Genomic DNA, 20,308 nt, shown 5'->3' on the forward strand with positions numbered 1-20,308 from the left:
GTCTTTTTTTTTGTTATGTTTTAGAACTGTTTTCGTTCTTACTCTAAGTACAAGTTTTTAGATTCTATTGTTAAGGGGGAACTGTTTTCACCCCATGTTTAGAACTTGTACTGTGAGTTCAGTCTTTTTGCTGTCTAGAACTGCTGTGTGGTTTTGGCATCATCAAAAAGGGGGAAATTGTTGGGAACCTTGTGGAATATCCTAACCCTTGTTTTGATGATACCAAAATTCATAGGACTTATATGTAATAGACTAGAATCGTTTAGAACTCAAGTGTTAGAGTTCGTTTCTAGTTTAGTTGCGGTGTCGAAGACTGAAGACTGAAGACTGCAGATACCAACTGAAGTATCAGTTGAAGACTGATTATTTAATGCGCGCAAAGGACTGATACTAAAGTCAAGTATCAGTTGAACATTCCTCCTAGGACTGATTTTCCAACGTTCAGAGGAAGCCACGTACGCACAAGTACAGCCGCATTAAATGCAGAGATCTCAGAATATCTTATCTCTGCAGAGGTCATTCCTATCTGGTGGTTACTTTTCAGAGATGTCACATCTCCTGTCCATCAAAAAGAGCTGTTTCCACACAGACAAGGAACCTCGAAGATTGAAGCCTCAGCCCAAATTCGAATTGCTCTCCAACGGAAGAAATCTTGAGGACGATTTACGCCAACGGATCTATTCAAGAGTTCTCCTACAAATAGCGCTCGAGGATCACTTCAACCTTCACCGATTCAACGACATAAGCTGAAGCTCTGCTAAAATTGCTACTCAGCCTAAAGCTTAACCGCCCCAAAGCTTGAATTGAAGAAGAGAATTCCAAAGCCAAAATCAGTCACTGCTGATTACATACATTCTCTTAGACCCTAGGCATATATCTGTTTACCCAGAAGCCAAAGGTCAAACTTGCTTCAAAGAACTTGTTCTTTGTAAGTATAGTTGGCACTCGTTCAAACCTCCTCCCCATAAGAGTGTTTGAGTGGTTCGGAGTTCAGGAAGGTACTCTAAACTCTGAGTGAAAAGTCTGAGCACGAGGTGTGCTTAGCAGGGAAATCCTACGCGAGGTGTGTGGGTGCTGAAGAAGGGTTTTCTTTAGTTTACGGTTGTGTGCACCAGGCAAGCACATGGGTACGGTTTGCAGTGCACCAGTGAAGCACTTGCGGAGTGGATTGTTGGTCTGATCAACCAACCGTGGATGTAGGAAAGGGTTTTTCCGAACCACGTAAAAGTCTCTGTGTTATTTACAGCTTTCAGTTTTACATTCTTACTTGTGCTATTTCAATTGATAAAACTGAACACTGAATAACAGCAAAGAGAAACCTTAATCCAACAACCTGCTCCACCGAGGCTATTACGAAACTAAGTTTAATTTCCGCTGCGTATGATATCAATCTGACTGAACTATCCTCTGATAGTAAGGAAGAGTGATACCATCTCTATCTTTGCAAACACGACTGAAGCCCTTACTTGGATCAGTTAAGTTTCAGTAACTTAACTGATAACTCATTACTGAAGAGCTTTCAGTATGAGTCGTCAACCCTGTTGGTCAAAACTGATTTCAGTAAAACAGGAGTCCTTGTTTGCGTGCAAAGTTTCGTTTTGATCTCTGACTGAGATCCCTCTGATTGAGGTCAGTAGATTAAGTCAAAAATAGCCTATAGGTGTATTCCCCCCCCCCATACACCTATTCGAGACCCTCAGGACCTAACAAAAACTCATAAGTTTTATTGTTGATAATGAAGTGAACGTATCTTTACAAAGCTATTTATTCCCTCAAAAACAAAAATGATAAGCTATTTATAATAATTTACACGTTGGGGGTATTTTGGTCTTTTTCTTTAGTTCACGTAAACTGCATGCGCTCGTGAGTGTGATGATTGCACAGAATCAGATAAATCTTTCCGACAATAGCTTATTTGTCTTCCTATGATAGGGCTGTATTTTGGTAACAAAGTTGTTTTTTATTTTAAAGCTATTCCGCTTAAGACACGTGTTTGTATTATTTTGCACAATTCATTTTGAATAATAGATTTCGATTTAAAACGAAAATAATTGAGTGGGTATTTATACTATTTATATTATTTTGTACTCTGTAATGTTTGAATTTTAATTGAGACAAATAACGGATTATTATTGTAATGGACAAAATTCGTATAGCCCATTTAAATAAATAATCGTGCCCCAAATTCCTAGTCTAGTCAAAGAACTAAATTAATTTACATTAATTTAGCCCATACGCTAGGCCGTCAGGGTCCATCAAAACAAACCCTAGAAAGGAAAGCGATTTGGGGAAAAAGGCAAAATAAAAAATAAAATCAAGGATATATATCCCACGAATGTTATAACGACTTGGATTTAAGGAGACATGTCAGCAAAACCCTAGATGTTATGCTACCACAATATAAATCAGAACTAACTAGGTCAATAGGATCATCCAATCATTCATATTCATTCTCCAACATGTCTTCTCCACCTTCTCTCCTCACTGGCACTAATCTGCCTCCACTTAATCTTACAATCTTCGGCGACTAGATCATCCAGGACGACCCGACGACTTTGGTTGATTGCTCAACGGCTCTTTAACTCTGTAAACCAGATCGACCTGATCTAGTCATTTATTTAATATATTTAATTCATTTTCAATACGATTTTTTATACTGTTACTGACTTGAGCGTCAGAGGCTCTTCCATCGACACCCCCATCGGTGCTTCTAGAAAATCCCTCTAACGTATTTGTAGTTACAGGTTGCTAGTGTGTGCCGTTCAGGGCGACTCTGACGTCTTTTATTTATATACAATTTAATCTTTAAAAAAAATCATTTCAAAGTTTTTCTTTCTCACACTTTTATATGTTCTTTTTTCCTTTTTTCTTTTTTTACTTTTTTATGATATTTCAGCAAATTAAAGTAATTTAGGGAACATAAAAATAAAATAAAATAAAATAATATTATTTTTCCTTTCTTTAGACTTTATAAAATTTAACTTTCATGTTCTAAATTATACTTAGGTTGCGTAATTTTTTATGAAAAATGATGGGGCCCCATTTTTTTTTTCTTTTCACGTGTTTTCTTAGTTGAAAAATTTTCTTTTGGCAGGACGGAAAAAAAATTCGGCTGCATTTTTCACATTTTCACTCCAATTCATGATAATAATGTCACAAATTATAAGTATGATAATATTTTTTTTATATTGTATTCATCTCTCTATTTTTTATCATCTTTCAATTTTTCCCCAAAATATATGCTCATATCTCTATTTTTCTCGTTATATCTCTTCCTTTTCTCTCTCGCCCTTATTTTCTTTCTCTTCATAATATTTTTATGAATTTTTTCACGAAAGAGAACATGAGATAAAAAGAGTGGAAACCACTTTTCCTGAAAAAAATAAAATAAAAATAAATAAATAAAGAGTGAGAACCACTTTCCCTCAAAAAAGAAAAGAAAAGAAAAGAAAAAGAATGAGAATCACTAAAATGTGATAATTTTTTTTTAAACGATAAATTTACAATCAAAGATATTACACTCTTAGTGTTAGAATTATGAACGTCACAAAGCACTGAGTGAAGCAGTAGTTAATATAGTTCCTATGCAAAAACATACTTATATGCGGTCATCTATACGATAAAGTATTAATAAGACTTAATTATTACTTAATTAGGATTTATTTAGAGCATCAGCAGTGGGGGTGACCTGATAGAGGGGGGACCGCATTGGGTCAATGAGGCTGCAGTGGGATGACATGATAGCTGACCTGATCTTTTTAGTTTTGATTATTGTATTTTTATTTATTTTTAATTGCAGAAATTTAAATAACACAATTGACTTCAAATTAAACTTCATTAAATTTTAAAAATCCTAAAGATTACATTTAAAAAAAAAGAAAAAAACCTAAAGACATAATTTAAAATTACTTAATTAAAAACTAAAAACATAAAATCCTAAAGATCTCCAGCTTCTCTCATCCTAGCGATGATCTTCGCGCAACGCTGCTTGTGGAGAGCGAGGGTTTCTGGACTCATGTCGTCAGTCTTCATGAATAAAATTCGATCGTCGTGCATCTTCTGCTTGAGTTCGTTGGACTTGGCGACCTCGGCCATCATTTGTTTGATGTACTGTCCGACCTGTTCATCCTCTCCACGTATTCAGGTGAAGGCCCGGAGCTTTGCAACGCCTTTCCTTTCCTCTTCGCCGCTCTCGCCGCCGCTTTCGCCACCTTGTTTCCAGTCGGCCGGGAAGACGTGATCTCCTCGCCCAACGCCGAGGTAGTGAAGTCCTTTGTCTCTGACGTCTTCGTCATCTTGGAGGAATGGACGTTGCCCTCAAGGTACATGGACTTGAACCTCCGGTTGATCCGGAGCAGCCTCCATGCATTCCAGTAGTTGAAGGCGCCACTAGTTGGGCTCCTTGCTTGGAAGATGACTTGGGCCTTTTGTTGGAGCATGTCGTCGGAGTGGCCGGAAGGCTACTTCACGCAAACCTCCACCCAAATATTCTCCCACAACTTCACTTCCTGGGCCACTCGGGCGAAGTGTCCATTTATTTGGCGGGGCTTCAAGCCGAGGCCGAGGACGGCGTTCACCCTCTCTAGAATTCGGCCCCAGTAGGCCTCGCCTTTTTGATCGACCCCCCGGATGGAGTCGTTCGTCTCCTCCGCCCAAATACGGACAATAAGGTCTGTCTCCTCGGGGGTGTATGTGTGTCGAATGGTCTTTCCCTCCTTCGGTTCTCTTTCCGGCGCCTTCTCCTTGAAGGCCATAGCCTTCCGCCGCCCGCTTTTCTTTGGCTTCGACGCACTGTGGGCGGCGGCCGGTGGGACATCTCCTTCGCTTGGGCGAGGCTCCTCCTCCAAGTTAATACCGGCTAAATTGGGGTGGTACACGTTGGAGAGGTCAGGTACCCAATTTGAATCATACCAATTAGAATTGTGTGGATCCATTTTTTTTTTGTAAGAGAAATAGAGAGAACAAGAAGAATATGAGAAGTGAAGACGAAGGAGAAGAAGAGGAGATTTTATAGAAGAGGAAAAAAAGAAAAAAAAAATCGGTCAATTGACCGAAAATTTGGATAGAAACAAAAAAAAACGGTCCAGTCCAACGTCCAAATTTTTCAAAATTTGAATTTATTTATTATTATTATTATTATTTTAAATTGGCGCGTGCAAAGCACGCGCCTGCTGTTTCACCCATCGAATATGCCCCGTTCTATCGGGTTCGCCTCGTGTCACCTGAGGTTGCAGTGGGCGACCCGATCTCGGGGGTGACTCGAGTCCCCCTTATCGGGTCCCCACTGCGGATGCTCTTATATTAATTAAATTTTATTAATCAGGATAGTTGCATCGTGCCACCAAATGCGTAAAAGTGTGCCTCTTTTCTATTATTTTTTTTCAAACAGTTATAGATAGATATGCAGCACTTCATGTTAGATAACATTATGCGCAAATTTATTTGCAGTGGAAATATAAGAAAAAAAGATTCGAGAAAAATGTAAATGCGCGTGATTAAGGCAGTTGAGCTAAAAATCTTATTAATGGCTAATCATGTTGATTCTGCAGTTTTGCTTGCACGTTTGAATAATGACAATGCTTTGAATCAAAGCAAGGCGTGGCTGCCTCTCCATTATTCACTAAATTCATAAATTTTTAGTATTTTTTTAATCATCGCATACCGACATTCACCAATAATTACATGTACTATATACTGAAAAAAAAATCATAAAAACCCGTTTTCGCAACAATATTTCAAATTTAGGCGGATGATAGATTGGTGGTTAAGTAAGTGAACTTGTGGCTAAAATTTTTATGTATCGAGACAAAACCGTACGTTTGGTAAATGTGAATTTCATTTTTTGTTTGAGAAAATATAAATGGAATTGGAAAATCTCGTGTGACTATGTGTTAAGTTATGGAATTTGATAAGTAGATTGAATTAGTTAGGATTATTCGTGTTACAATATTTGTGTGGCATAATCCTAAGAAAATGGGTCACATGATCTTGGCTGGTCATGACGATTTTCGTACTCAAATTCATCATATACTATGTTCCAACCAAATGGGAAAATTGTCTAGTTGATAACCGCAAACAACAACAAAAAAAATCTTGTGCGCCTCCTCCGGCAGCCTGGTCATCGTGCGAGTGGGTGAAAACTTCAAAGGGTGAATCAAGCTCACACCATTCACTGCAGCCAAAAGTTCAGCAATGGGGCAGACCTTTTCGAGCAAGCCGCCATGATTTTTTCAGTATGATAATCCCCATGCCAAAAGACGAAGAAGCAGTCAACTGACTACGTTCCTCATTCTAGTACCCTGTGCCATGCAAGTTGTTTCGGCTTGGTTATCAGATTCATACAAAAGCTTATCAATAACTGCCCACACTTCATCCACAATTCATATTCCTTTGTGCTCACCTCATCTTCGATCACCTGTGGGCTATGCCGCTGTGTCGCGACCAAGGGTGGACGTCGTTGTGTGCTTGCTTCTGTGCTGGAGGGGGAGGGCCAATGCACGATAAATCACACCGGCGAAGAGGGATTGCAGATTTGAGGGCAGGACGCTGCACAGTCCGCGTCGGTGGATGATGACGTGAAGACGGACGAAGGGGCAATGCCACGCCGGTGGAGGACGACTGAAGGTGTGACGCCGCGTCGGTGGACGACAGCTAAAGGGAGGGAAGACGGCAGTAGGATTTAGTGAGAGAGGCTGTGACGCCCGGGGCAGAAGTAATGAGTGATCACCGGTGCACAAGACATGGATAAATAGCGGCTTCTATAAGTGCTTCAAAGCGGAGGGGTATATGAACGAACTGAAACACAGCTGAAAGAGAAGATTCCAAGAATATGCAGGTATGAGACTGCATATTCGAGGAAATTTTAAATAATTTGATAGGTGCTACTCATATCAACAAGATGTATCTTTTTTTCTGGTGACCACGTGGAAGAAACTCCAAGGTTAAGCGTGATTGGCTTGAAACAATTTCAGGATAGGTGACCCTTGAGAATTTTCTTGGGAAGCATTCGAGTGAAGACAAAACACGCTAGAAAAGACTTGTGTTGGTCTGTAGGGACAACCGTCAAGTCTGGAGCCGGGCTGATACAGATGGTATCAGAGCCGAACCTCTTGCAGCACGATGTGGTTCGGGGATGAACCAAGCGGAAGCTAGTGGGTATGTGACGCTCGGGGCAGAAGTAAGAAGTGATCGCCGGTGCACAAGACACGGGCAATGAGCGACTCCAATAAGTGCTTTGAAGCGGAGGGGTACATAAACGAACCGAAATGCACCTGAAAGAGAGGGACCATGTGAAAGAAACTCCAAGGTTAAGCGTGCTTGGCTTGGAGCAACTCCATGTGAAGTTTCTCGGGGAGCGTGCGAATGAGGACAAAACACGCTAGAAAAGACTCGTGATAGCTGTCAAGTCTGGAGTCGGGTTGTTACAGTATGAGAAATTGGAATCTAATTTTTGTGTGCAGTGTAGAGTATAGAATTAGGGTTTTTAATAATAGAACTAAAAATAATATATACAAATTAGGTAAGAGTTAAAATAAGAGCATTTCTTAAGATATAAAATAAGAATCATTTTCAGCCCTTAGATCATCAAGATCTACGGTGGATTTGTAATTCTGTTGGATGGATTTATGGTCCTGAGTTCGAATCCCAAAGGTAGCAAAAATTTATTTTTCACAATTCATACCTTTAAACAGCGAATTCATAAGTGTTCTACATAAAATTCATACATTAAAAATTGCTATTATTTCATATTTTAATATGTGGTCTCTCGGTAGCCCACCCCTATATATATATATATATATATATATATATATATATCGATTCGGTGCCCAATCAAAAAAAATTGGGGGAACCAAAACCGAACAGGTGCATGTGCACACCCCTAATTTTTCTTACAAATTAACAATTTGTGTCATAAAGTGTAAGACTTTCGCTAAATACGATGCAAACCCATCTTGAGCTGAGGAAAATCGAATTGAAACCGCCAAATCGAATCGAAAATGACGGGTTGGTTTGATTTTTATACATGTAATGGTACAGTTAGGTTTGAAATTTGAAAAACTGCATAGTTCGAGTTTGAAAAAACGGTGTGGTTTTGAACTCCAACCTGCTCGAATTATATTATTAATATATATATATATATATATATTTAAATAAATAGTAATTATTAAACATTTAAAATTATAAACTAAATTTAATCTAGTTTCATAAATTGAATTTATAATACTCCCTCCGTCCGCCAAGAGTATGTCACTTTGGTTGGTCACGAGATTTAATAAAATGGTTGGTTATTTTTATGTAGTGGAGAAAGAATCCCACCATTATTTAAAATGAGTGGTTGAAATTGAATAAGATGTGGTATTTTTTGTAAATAATGGGTGTTTGTAAAGATAAATGATAAGAAAAATATATGAGATCATGTCTTAAAAAGAAAAGTGACATACTCTTTGCATACGCCCAAAATGACAATTGTGACATACTCTTGGCTGACGAAGGGAGTATATATTATGCCAAAATCGAACCACATCAGTTTGTGCAATTGCATTTTAAAACTAGTTCATTCTTTGCGCAATTGGATGGCATCAACAACTTGAATTCATAAATTATTCTTTGCGCAATTGGGATTCTTTGCACAGAAATTGTGAGTTGGATAATGTCTCATCACCCAATCATTGCGCAATTTTTTCCCAAAAAAATCAGTTTGTATTCATATATTAATCTTGGGCAATTGTGATTTTTTTGGTTTTGAGGAATTGTATTCGTTTCTTGCGCAATTGTGATTAATTATTTTTTTTCGCAATTGTAATAATATATGCTCAATAAATAAATTAAATCAAAATAAAGGTAATGTAAATAAAGAAAATATAATATATGCTGAAATCAAATTAATAATGTATGCTGAAATCAAATTAATATGTGCAATTTAAATTAATAAAGTGCGCATAGTTCTACAAATGCAAATCAAATTATTAATGTGTGATGAAATTAATTAATATTCGGTCAAAAGTAACTTCACTTTGTGAGTGCACATATTCCGAAGTCAGATATAGAAAATGGTGAAGGAATATGCAAGTACCAAAAGAAATAGTTAAATATTGAAATAGATATGAGGTGAATTGTTTGAAAAAAGTGGGTATAATGTGAATATAGGTTGAGAGAGTTGTGTAGTATTGTATAGTGACAATACATAGTAGTAGCTTTTTTGATAAAATAAATAAGTTAAGTATCAAGGCTCATAAAAAAATAAGTTTTGTAGCACATTTTGACCTAAAGTACATAAGTACAAGTCAATAAAGTGAATGATAGTGACATATTAGTTATTTTTTATTTAAAAATAAGAAAGTAAAACAAAAATATGATTATCTCTCTATTCACGTTAAAAATCGGCGTTATTTTATGTGAGAAATTTTGATTCCCATGCTGTTCTTCCGTGTGTATGATTTATGGGTGCACATGAATTTATGGCGTGATTTTATGTGGGAATTAAAACCATATCACACGGTTGTTGGGTGCATTTATACCAACTCAAAGTCAATACACATTTGTTAAGGAAACAACCTTAAATTTACGAAATTAATTGGTCTGTACACGGTTGCTGGTAGGTAGTTAATGAAGAATACCAACCAAATGTTCATTCATCACACATTTGAACAAGAAAGAAGAAGAAAATCCTCTCGAAACACATACACGGTAGTACTCGGTTGCTCCGAATTTAAAAAAAAATCATCTAAAGGCTTGTATTACATAAGGTATGTGAAATACATATTTTTTTTTTAAAATTTCGCCTGTACACGGTTTGTGTTCTTGAGTACACGGTTGTACACGGTTTGAGTTTTAGTGATTTTTTGTTGTTTATTTCAATAATTATGTTATATATATGACTTATTACATGTTTTGGACTAAAAAACGGCATCAAAAAACACTCTGTACGCAAATTACCTTATTTTTGAACCCTTAGTGTTCTTCTGTACACGGTTAGGGTTTCTGTGTACACGGTTATACACGGTGGTCTATTTTGCTGTACACGGTTGGGTTGAATATGATTTTGATGTTATTTTTAGCATGTTTGTATATTCAGTTGATGTATTGGGGTACACGGTTTCCTGTTTGTGTATTTAAATGTTGTATTTTTGTCGTTTTGAAGTAGATGTCGTTTCAAGCAATCGTTATACGGCATAGTGGTCAGTGGAAATTAACCGAGTATAAAGGAGGCGATGAGGTTGTCGTGTACATGTCTAAGGAAGGCCTTTGTCATGCGAAGTTGATGCAAGAAGTGCACGATCAATTAAACGAGGATGGTCGATCCACTTATATGCTTTTCTACACATCGACCACGGACGAAGGGCGAAAAATAAAAGTGTCTTTGAAGGCTGATTCGGATTTGAACCGGCTGATTTCCGAGCATAAGAAATATCCCGTTGTTTACGTGATCGAGAAGGGCAAACAATCTGCGGCTCCGGTTCCTCAGACTCAAGAGCGGGTATATTATGAGGGACAGCGGTCTACTGTGTTTCCTATCGAGACGGACGTTGGAAGAAGTATCCCGACACACGATGATAGTAGGGACGATTCGATTCATCATCGCAGGAGGAGGAAGAAGAGGCGATACGACGCAGAGAGATATTGGATTCAGTGTCGACTGAACAGGAAGCGTGGAGACAGACAGGGCCTCAGAATTTCACATCGGATGATCAGCCCGATGTCGAGCCTCGTGTTGGAGTTCAACAGCTTGAGGCACGTGACTGGGGGATTCCAGTCCTCGATTTTGACGATACGTCGGCCTTAAGGTTGGGAGGATTCAAACGTATTGAAGAGCGGGATATTATCAGTGGGGGCTCTATTCCGGTCGAAGGATGATTTGGTGATCGCTGTTGGTCTGTACCATATGGAGAATCACGTGGAGTACGCCGTAGATCGTTCCAGTACGACCCGTTTGTGGTTTGTTTGCAAGCATGGCAACGATTGTCCGTTCATGCTGCGAGCCGTTCAGAGTGCATCGATCTGGAGAGTGATCAAGGTGGTGATGGATCATACCTGCCACACGGATTTGAATCGCACTGCCCCGAGACAAATTCCGACTTCCAAGTCGTCCAGTTGACCAATCGTGACATTTGGAAGCTCGTGTCACGAGCCCCACATGCGCGGCCCAACCTCGGAATGGCCTCGTACGACCAAATCTGTAATGCCCATATGGGCCCATAGAAGTGGTACGTCCTCCTATTCCCGGTAATCTCCGAGGGATGCTTCTTCAACACACTCATCCCATGGCACAAAATCTGGAATGAGTAAGAGCCCCACGGGAAGTCGATATATGCCTGATCGTCCTCTACCAGTGCCCACACCCAATCGTGCACGTATTTATAATCCCGACAGAAGATGAGATCATACGCCACGAAAATATTGCCCACCCTCAAATAATCCTGGGCACTATTGCCCATACTACGGTTAACGAACCGCTTGCGCAGATCGTTCACTTCCACCTTCTTGCCTTTCAAAACTCGGTGCCATAGACTCTGCTTCCCAACACGGTGATCCACATTAGGATCAAAATGCTGCGGGGATGGCCCGAAGCATAACCCCGTCACCAGACAATACTCCAAAGCGCCGAATCGAATGTCGTGTCCACCAACGTGGAACCACTTCTCCCACGGACCGAATGCTTGGTCATACAACTCCCGTGCAAGAAGATGGTGCAGTGCGGCATTCGCACTATCCTGCCTCTTCAACTTAAGTAAATGCCCAAACGGACCTCTTTTAAATTCTTCAAAACACCGGTAATGGATAAGACAGGTCTCCACTTCCTTCAATGTCTTGTCCCTGATGTAGTGATTGATTCGTCCGTTATAACCTTGCATATACGGACGTAACCAAACATGTCTCGGAGGCTAAAATTAATTCAAAATGATGATTAGTATCAAAAAATATCAACTGTGTACGATTCTAGACCAATCGTGTACAACCGTGTATAACCGTGTACGGATGAACAAACCGTGTACGGTTGTACACGGTTAAATCGTGTACGGTTGTACACGGTTAAATCGTGTACAAAAAATACCTCTATACGTCTAAAATACACAATTAGGGCATATTACATGATTTAAAATCAACCGTGTACCATTCTAGAGAAACCGTGTACAACCGTGTATGGATGAACAAACCGTGTACGGTTGTACACGGTTAAATCGTGTACGAAAAATACATTTATACGTTAAAAATACACAATTAAGGCATATTACATCAATTAATCCTAACCGTGTAACATAATTGTCTAACCGTGTACAACCGTGTACTAAAGAACCGTACACGGTTGTACACGGTTGTTCAAAATAATTTCCAGATTCCAAATTTCGCAAAATACCAACATAATTGTCTAACAAATGCTACAACCGTGTACCTAATAATCAACTATTGTGCACAATTTAACAATACAAAACACATAAACTCAAATTTTGACAATATAGGCCACGGTTACTTACCGGATTCGGCGTCGGGTATTGTTCGCTCCTCCTTGATGTACTCGGGCGACTTCCTCGTTGTGCCTCTTCCCCATCGTAATCTGATTCCGTTGAACTCATAGTGGCTGGAGTTTCTTAGAGAGAGAGGCGTGTATGGAGTGCACAGCGTGAGTTTCTTAGAGAGAGAGAGGCGTGTATGGAGTGTATGGAGTGCACGGTGTTTAGGGTTTTTGTCTCTCTTTTTTTTGAATTTGGAAGCTGAATAATAGAAGAGAGAGAGAGAGCCGTGTATAGTGCACGATCTTCTCAATATTTGCATAAGATTCTTTTTTTTTGGGAATGATTTGAAACAAGATTCTTGTTTTGACCACTTTTCGGCTGAATAGGTGAAAATCAAATTCATGCACTTTTGAAACAAGATTCGTGTACATGCAAGAAAAGAAACCCTAAACCCTAATAAGACATATTAGAATACGATTTTGGAGAGAGAGAGAGACATAATAAGACAAAAAATAATATCTTGATAATGATAAAAGATTCTATAGCCACGTTTGTTATTGTTTAAAGAAAACAAAAAGTTTTAAATAAGTCAAAGATGTGGTGGGGACCATTAAGAATGTGCTACAAAACTTATATATTTATGGGGTGTGATACTTAACTTATTTATTTTATTCAAAGTGCTACATAAAAATCTCACCCTATTGTATATTACCACTTTTAAAATTGATGTTAAAATTATAATTTCGAATTAAATCATGATTTTTAGTTGCCAAAGCCGCTATTTTTGAATTTAGAGCGTCTAGAAGAGAAGGAAACAAACAAAAACAAGAGTAACTTTCATACTTTCCTTTTCGGGTGCGTATTAAAATGCGCCACGCCGCGCACTATGCTCAATCCCCTGATCTCTGCTGTGCATCTTCTTCCTCACTCCTCATTAGCTACTCACCGCACTTTCTCTCTCTTCCCCCTCCCCCGGCGCAAGTTAGCCCCATTCTCTCTCTCTCTCTCTCCTCACTTCTCCTACCATTACTTCTCTCTCTCGCTCAGGCATTTACTCTTCTTCTACCAACTACAACTACAACTACAGTACACATTTGTTTTCGTAAAATACACACACATATATACCTTCTTCCGCTGTGGATAATCAAGTTCTCCTCTCTTTGATCTCCTTCTATTCATGGAGATCCGGTTACCTCTGCTGGGTTTGCTACTTGTTTTGTGTGTTGAGGGTGGATTAGGGGCGCCAATCGTGTATTCTGCGAGACTGGTGCATAGATTTTCGGATGAAGCCAAGGCTCACCGGGATGCCAGGGTTTTGAGGAATGGAGCTGGTGTGAGCGGCGGTGGTGATGGTTTTTGGCCGCAGCGCCGGAGCTTGGAGTATTACCGGCGCCTGCTGAGCAGCGACGTCCAGCGCCAGACGCTTAAGCTGAATCCTCAGTTTCAATTTCTCTACCCTTCTGAGGGTAGCGCCACATTGCCTCTCGGAAATGACTTCGGATGGTCGCAACTCTCTCTCTCTCTTCAGCTTGTATCTATGTGTTTGTATTCAGCGTTGAGTTCTTTTGCTAATTTGACTTTCGCTACACGCATTTTATGTGATGGGAATTGGGAACTTGTTCTGGAACAAGTGAAGGAGATTAAATTACAGTGAACATTTATGTGATTGATGAATAGTTATATATGGTCTTCGGAGTACTTCTAGTTTCACGTGTCTGATCTAAGGTATGCAGCCTATTTATTAGGAAAACCCGAAAATTGTGGGAGTGACTCGTTTTTTTCATAAACAGTGTAATTAAATTTTTGAAGGTAACCGGAAATTATCTGGAAAGCTGAATATTTATGCTGTTCTGTTGCCAAATCTAGAATAGGAGCCTTTTAGCATTTAGAGAATTCCTACAGTTTTATTAAAGTTGATCAAATATGCCATTTTAAGAAATCTTAATTTCTATAGGCTGCAATACAGATCGTTGCTAATATTTGGGGATTGCATCTGTTGGACTCTAGGCAGTATGCCTAAGAGCTTACTCTATGGGGAAATAACTTGGACAATGCAATTGATACTAGTATTGCTTTCCTTTTAATTATCTCAGATACAATGGCCAACAGAAAAAAAAAGTCCTTTTTTTCTTTCCTAAAAAAGATTATTTTCCCACTGTACTTAAATTTACTTGTGATGAGGAGAACAATAGACGCTACATTTTCGGGCGGGTGGGGAGTGGGAAGCTTGTAAACAAACTCTTTTCTTGTCTCACATTTTATATGGCTAACCATAAGCTAGAGTATGCCATACTTGTTTTGGTTACTAGATGTATGGCAATATTAAATTATCAAGCTTATTTGTCTGAAGTATGGCAATTGGGTTGGGGTTGTGGGGGGGGGGGGGGGGGGGGGGGGGAACTGCTTTCTTATCACACTCATTTTACTTGCATGATCTCAAACAGGTTGCACTATATGTGGATTGACATAGGTACACCAAAAGTGTCTTTTCTTGTGGCATTGGATGCTGGAAGTGATCTATTTTGGGTTCCCTGTGATTGTGTTCAATGTGCACCTTTATCATCCAGTTACTATAGCAGCCTGGTATGTAATACATTCTCTTTCAATGGTCCATGAGCACCCAAGTTGGTTCTAATTTACTTCCTTCCTTAGTGATAACTTTTTTTATATGAGAGAAAGCAAAAAATCTGCAGTCCGTATATAGACTCACAATAGCAGTTTCATGATGCTTAAGCATTTGAATGCAAGAAATCTGGTCAATTATCTTGGCCTTAGACTTTCTAGTGGTAGAACTTTGATGGTGGCAAATAATAGTTGTCTTTTTCTGCCTTTCTTATGTTTGGAATCAAATGCCTTTCTCCATGTGCCTCCCTCTGTCAGTTAGGCATTTCTTTCATATGCCTATGGGGGTTGGGGTTCAGGGAGGTTTGTTTGTTGGAATTTTCTTATCTGGTATCTTTAAATTAACCTTTTTACAAATTGGATTTAATTACCAAGAGTCCCAACACTTATCACTTTTGCTACCATCGGAATACTGATTTGCAAAAAGAATTTCAAGGGGTGGGTGATCTATTCCATTAGCGACAACTTGCATAATCGAAGCATTAGAATACTGCTGATGGGGATCAACATTATAATTAGATTCCCGATAAAAGAGTTTCTATCAATAACTTCAAGTATTCTCTATACTCTTTTCCCACCTCCTATTCATGGAGAAGCACATACTAGAATGCATTATATGGTGGAACTTGTGGAATCATGGGACTATTTATAACGGAAGCTTTTATTAGCTGCCATATCTAATTTAAGGGAGTAAATAAGAAAAAAAAAATATCGTTAAATGTTAAGTTTCACGTTTATCGTAGGCAGAACGTTACCTTTTCATTTAGATAGATGTTTGAACTTGGTTGTTTATATTGGCTGAACTTTTTTGTTTATGAGTTGTAGGATGAACTAAGTACGTTACAAGTCATGGAAACAAACTGCATTTCGTACACTTCCTTCTTTTGGTGCGGGGGAGGGGGGTGGGGACTTTCTGTTTGTTTTGTATGAACTCGTATCAGAAGCAAAGAGCTGCGAAGTTTGTGCTGCTTAGTCATATGTTTATCACTTATTTCAAATGATTGATTGGCAGGTGCCCTCTTGTTTTTCGGGCATTTATTATGCAGGATAAAGATCTTAATGAGTACAATCCTTCTGGCTCTAGCACTAGCAAAACAATTTCTTGCAGCCATCAGTTATGCGAACTGGGTACAAACTGTCCGAACCCTAGGCAACAATGTCCTTATACCATCAACTACTATTCAGATGATACCTCAACTTCTGGATTTCTGGTTGAAGATATTCTTCATCTCCTGCCAGGCCATTCAGATGTATCTAACAAATCTGTGAAGGCTCCAGTGGTTATTGGGTGCGTTTTACTTTGCTCATACTTTAGTGTGCCCTAGAACTACCATAAAGAAACATTTTGCCCCTTCTTTTATTGATGCTTGTATGTTCTTCTATTTTAGATGCGGTAGTAAACAAACTGGTGGGTACCTGAGTGGAGTTGCTCCTGATGGTCTCTTGGGTCTTGGACTTGGAGAAATTTCTGTTGCAAGCTTTCTTGCAAAAGCTGGATATATTAGAAACTCCTTTTCTCTATGTTTTAACGAAGATGATTCTGGAAGGCTACTTTTCGGGGACCAGGGAATAGCTGGCCAACAAACTACTCCATTTTTGCCTTTGCATGGGAAAAAGTAAGTAACAACAGCTGCTAATCTTTTATTGTTTTGTTTGTACATTGTAGATCAAGTTTGATCTAGTTCATGATACAGTTTAACTTATATTGTTGGAGTGGATGCCTGCTGCATCGAGAGTTTATGTCTTGACAATACGGATTTCCAGATGCTGGTTGACAGTGGGTCTTCATTCTCTTATCTCCCAGCACAAATTTTTGAAAAGGTGGCTAATGAGGTAATTCTTTGTCTTCCTTTTTCTTTCAGTTTTATTCATCCTGTTTAGTATATGCTGTAAAAGTAAGCAAGTTTGTTTTGAATCACTTTCGGTTGTAGTTTGACAGACAAGTAAATGCTTCAAAATCTAGTTTTGAAGGATACCCATGGCAGTACTGTTACAAATCCAGGTGTGTTTATTTTGACTGTTAACCATATGGCTACCTGCTGATTTGTTTATCTACCACAGCTGATTGTTTTATGGTTAAACAGTTCCAATGGGGTGCCTAAGCTTCCTTCTTTCACTCTGAAGTTTGCAACATCCAAAAGTTTTGTGGTCAAGAATCCAGTTTTTGTGATATACGGAACTCAGGTTCTTCGGTTTCTGGAGTTATAGATGGTTTTGATTGTTAATTCATGAATGGTGATATTTAAGATGCGAAACATGCAAAATCTTTTTATTGTCTGTTTTTGGTACAGGGAGCTGTTGGATTCTGTTTTGCAGTACAGCCCATGGATGGAGATATTGGGACAATCGGACGTAAGTGCATATTAATAAAAGCTTTTGACTTTTACTATGGACATCAATGAGTTTTGTGTCCTTTTCCATTTGGTTGGCATAATTTGAATGCCCTTTTGTCTATCATCTTTCTGATTTGACTATGTCTTGCAGAGAACTTCATGACTGGATATCAGATTGTATATGATCGGGAAAACTTCAAGATGGGTTGGTCTCAATCAAATTGTGAGTGTCAGATTCTAGCGTGTGCTTAAATTTATCTATTTTGTTGATTTGTTCATATAAAACTGTAGAATGGTAAAATATGGAGACATGTAGGAGAGGAGAAGAATAGTTTAAGAATAGTTTATTATATTCAGTGCGTAAAATACAAGAGACTCCCACATATACATAGGGAGAACTAGGGTTACAAGATAAATAAAGAAACATATATACAAAATATTCTACAACACTCCCCCTCAAGTTGGAGCATATATATCGATCATGTCCATCTTGGTGCAAAGTCCTGAGAAACGTTTTCCGCCAATGGTTTAGTGAAAATATCAACAATCTGGTTGGACGAAGAAGTGAAAGGGGTAGCAATAGTCTAACTCAAGACGCACTCTCGAATGAAATGGCAGTCAATCTCAATATATTTAGTCCTCTCATGAAACACTGGGTTGTTGGCAATGTAGATAGCTGCTTGGTTATCACAATGCATAGGTAAATATTGCACCTATTTGGGAGGAAATTTGATAACTTGGCAAAGTCAGAAACAACACATTGTTGCTAGATCTTCTGCCGAGGCTGAGTACAGAGCTATGGCTCGCACTGCTACTGAGATGATTGGGGTGAAGAATTCATACCCGGATACCATATAGAATGGTAAAATATGGAGACACGCAGGAGAGGAGAAGAATAGTTTATTATGTTCATTGTGTAGAATACAAGAGACTCTCACATATACATAGAGAGAACTGGGGTTACAAGATAAATAAGAAAACATATATACAAAATATTCTACAACAAATACCACGCAATTCAATTGCATGGCTGTTTTTCGCATCTTCTGCTGATAAATGTACCAATTTCAACAAAATATTGCTACCTGTATACTAGTGATACTTCAGGCTGTGCTTGCTAATGTTTTATTATTTGGCTTTAGTAATCTCAGTAACTTGATTGTTAGCAGAAGATTCATTATATATATGCTAGAACTCACAATTTGAAAAATGAACATAAAAAAAGTACAAAACTTCAAAATGGTACTAAAAAGAAGTACTAGAATACTAATGGCAACATTAAAAAATGCATACAATTTCAAGATCACGCCTTGGTCCCTTGAGGTGCCAGTCCCTGTAAGATTTGAACAAAATCCATAATACCGAGTCTGTAATAGCTGTTTTTTCATGGTCAACTTATGGCTTTTGCACTACTAATAACTTATTATTAGGATTGGTCCATGGCATCTTATTAGGATTGGTCCATGGCATCCTAGGAAATTCTATTGTTTTCCCTCTCTAGAGTGTGCTTTTCTGTAGATGTAGTGAAGAAACATAAATGAGGACTCTACAAGATCTGAGACATTCTTTTTAGTCATTAAGTTTGAATTAGAGTTGTGCGCTTATATTTCATATTTCTCTACCAGTCTACCTAAAACCTCGTTTCTCTATCTAGCTCACACCATCAATCTGAATGTTAATTTTTCCTTTCCAGGTAAGGATCTTGATGGTAGAGCGCCTCCAAATCCATCAGGCAATAACAGCTCTTCTAATTCTCTGCCAACAACAGAGCAGCAGAGTGCGCCAAATAGTCGTGCAGTTGCTCCTGCAGTAGCCGGAAGGACACCTTCCAAATCCTCCGCCACATGCCTGTCATGTTTGGCAAAGCTGTTTTCATTGATGCTCATAGCCCACTTCTCATAAGTACATAACATATAGTTCTTTGTTAGTTCTATGTAAATTCTGATTCCTAGCTTCATTCTTTTCCATTGCATCATAACTATTCACCATCACAACATTCCTTCTTTATATATTCTTATTTAGGCTTTGAATTAGGGTGGTGATACGTAGAGTTCTTCCTAGCACCTTTTCCCCTTTGATTTACCCTTTTCCACTTGTGTATTGTTGTATGTAATAGTAAAACTTTCTTTACATAGAGATATACATAATTCCCCAATTTTGGTTGTATATTACATCAACCATGGCATTTACAGTTTTTTACAGTTGTCTCTGTTTGATTCTCTCTCTCTTTTGTGTAACTTCAATTCGAGCACGCCTTACAGTCTTGTGATATTTCCATAGTTGCTCAATGGCATCCGATCTGTAAGGTCTATTATTGCACTTTTTGCTTCTTGAACTGCAAATATTGCATTTTTATGCACCATTTCTGGGAAAAGTTAATCCTTTATTATAGGATACTAACTTTAACTTGGAATTTATGTAGGCTTGGACTCTCATTTCAATAGGTAGCCTTTGAGGTAGGGCTTCTCTCAAATCATATTGATAGAACTTAGCTGGAAGCCAGAGAAACCTTATCTGTTAACAAGTACTGAAGAATATTTCTATGTTGATTGCAGATATTTTTTCATTTGTGCAGCAAATTTCAAAAATTTGAGAAAGATTCTTGTTTACCTAACAAGCTTAGTCTTGGTGCAGGTGTGTTTCTCAATCTAAGGAAGCATTATAAGGTCTGTTTTTATTCAAATATTTATGTTCCAAGCTTTTATTATATAATGTTGTTTCGAGCACATTAGTCCAAATTGACAGCTTGCATAATTGAAGCATTTTCTTACGATTCTTGATTTTTGCATCAAGTAGGAAGGCCCCTGCTGAATAAACATGAATATATTTTCTAGGTTTTAGTAGTTTGAACTTTTGAAATGCCAGCTTGAACAATTGTCACTAATGGAATAGACCACCCAC

General features: G+C 38.5%; 1 protein-coding gene across 2 annotated transcripts; it reads left to right on the forward strand.

Moving 5' to 3' along the window:
- Nucleotides 1-13,274: 13,274 nt before the first annotated feature.
- Nucleotides 13,275-19,608, forward strand: LOC131001392 (aspartic proteinase-like protein 1). Of its 2 annotated transcripts, XM_057927773.1 has the most exons (10): nt 13,275-13,955; nt 14,897-15,035; nt 16,121-16,362; nt 16,463-16,690; nt 16,769-16,907; nt 17,006-17,076; nt 17,159-17,258; nt 17,366-17,426; nt 17,559-17,630; nt 19,101-19,608. In XM_057927773.1, the coding sequence occupies exons 1-10, from the start codon at nt 13,630-13,632 to the stop codon at nt 19,307-19,309; spliced, it is 1,587 nt and encodes a 528-aa protein (XP_057783756.1). In that variant the 5' UTR covers nt 13,275-13,629; the 3' UTR covers nt 19,310-19,608. The 2 variants fall into 2 exon arrangements, with proteins under 2 accessions (XP_057783756.1, XP_057783757.1); XM_057927774.1 differs by lacking the exon at nt 13,275-13,955 and having other exon boundaries at nt 16,087-16,362.
- Nucleotides 19,609-20,308: the final 700 nt, after the last annotated feature.

This window comes from Salvia miltiorrhiza, chromosome 8 (genome assembly GCF_028751815.1).
Source record: "Salvia miltiorrhiza cultivar Shanhuang (shh) chromosome 8, IMPLAD_Smil_shh, whole genome shotgun sequence".
NCBI classification, from domain to species: Eukaryota; Viridiplantae; Streptophyta; class Magnoliopsida; order Lamiales; family Lamiaceae; genus Salvia; species Salvia miltiorrhiza.

Bases quoted from the DNA above. Each gene is read 5' to 3' on its own strand.
- LOC131001392 (XM_057927773.1), top strand. From the start codon at position 13,630: ATGGAGATCCGGTTACCTCTGCTGGGTTTGCTACTTGTTTTGTGTGTT. The intron at 17,259-17,365 runs GTTCTTCGGTTT...TTTTTGGTACAG, and splicing joins TTGTGATATACGGAACTCAG to GGAGCTGTTGGATTCTGTTT. The intron at 17,631-19,100 runs GTGAGTGTCAGA...TTTCCTTTCCAG, and splicing joins GGGTTGGTCTCAATCAAATT to GTAAGGATCTTGATGGTAGA.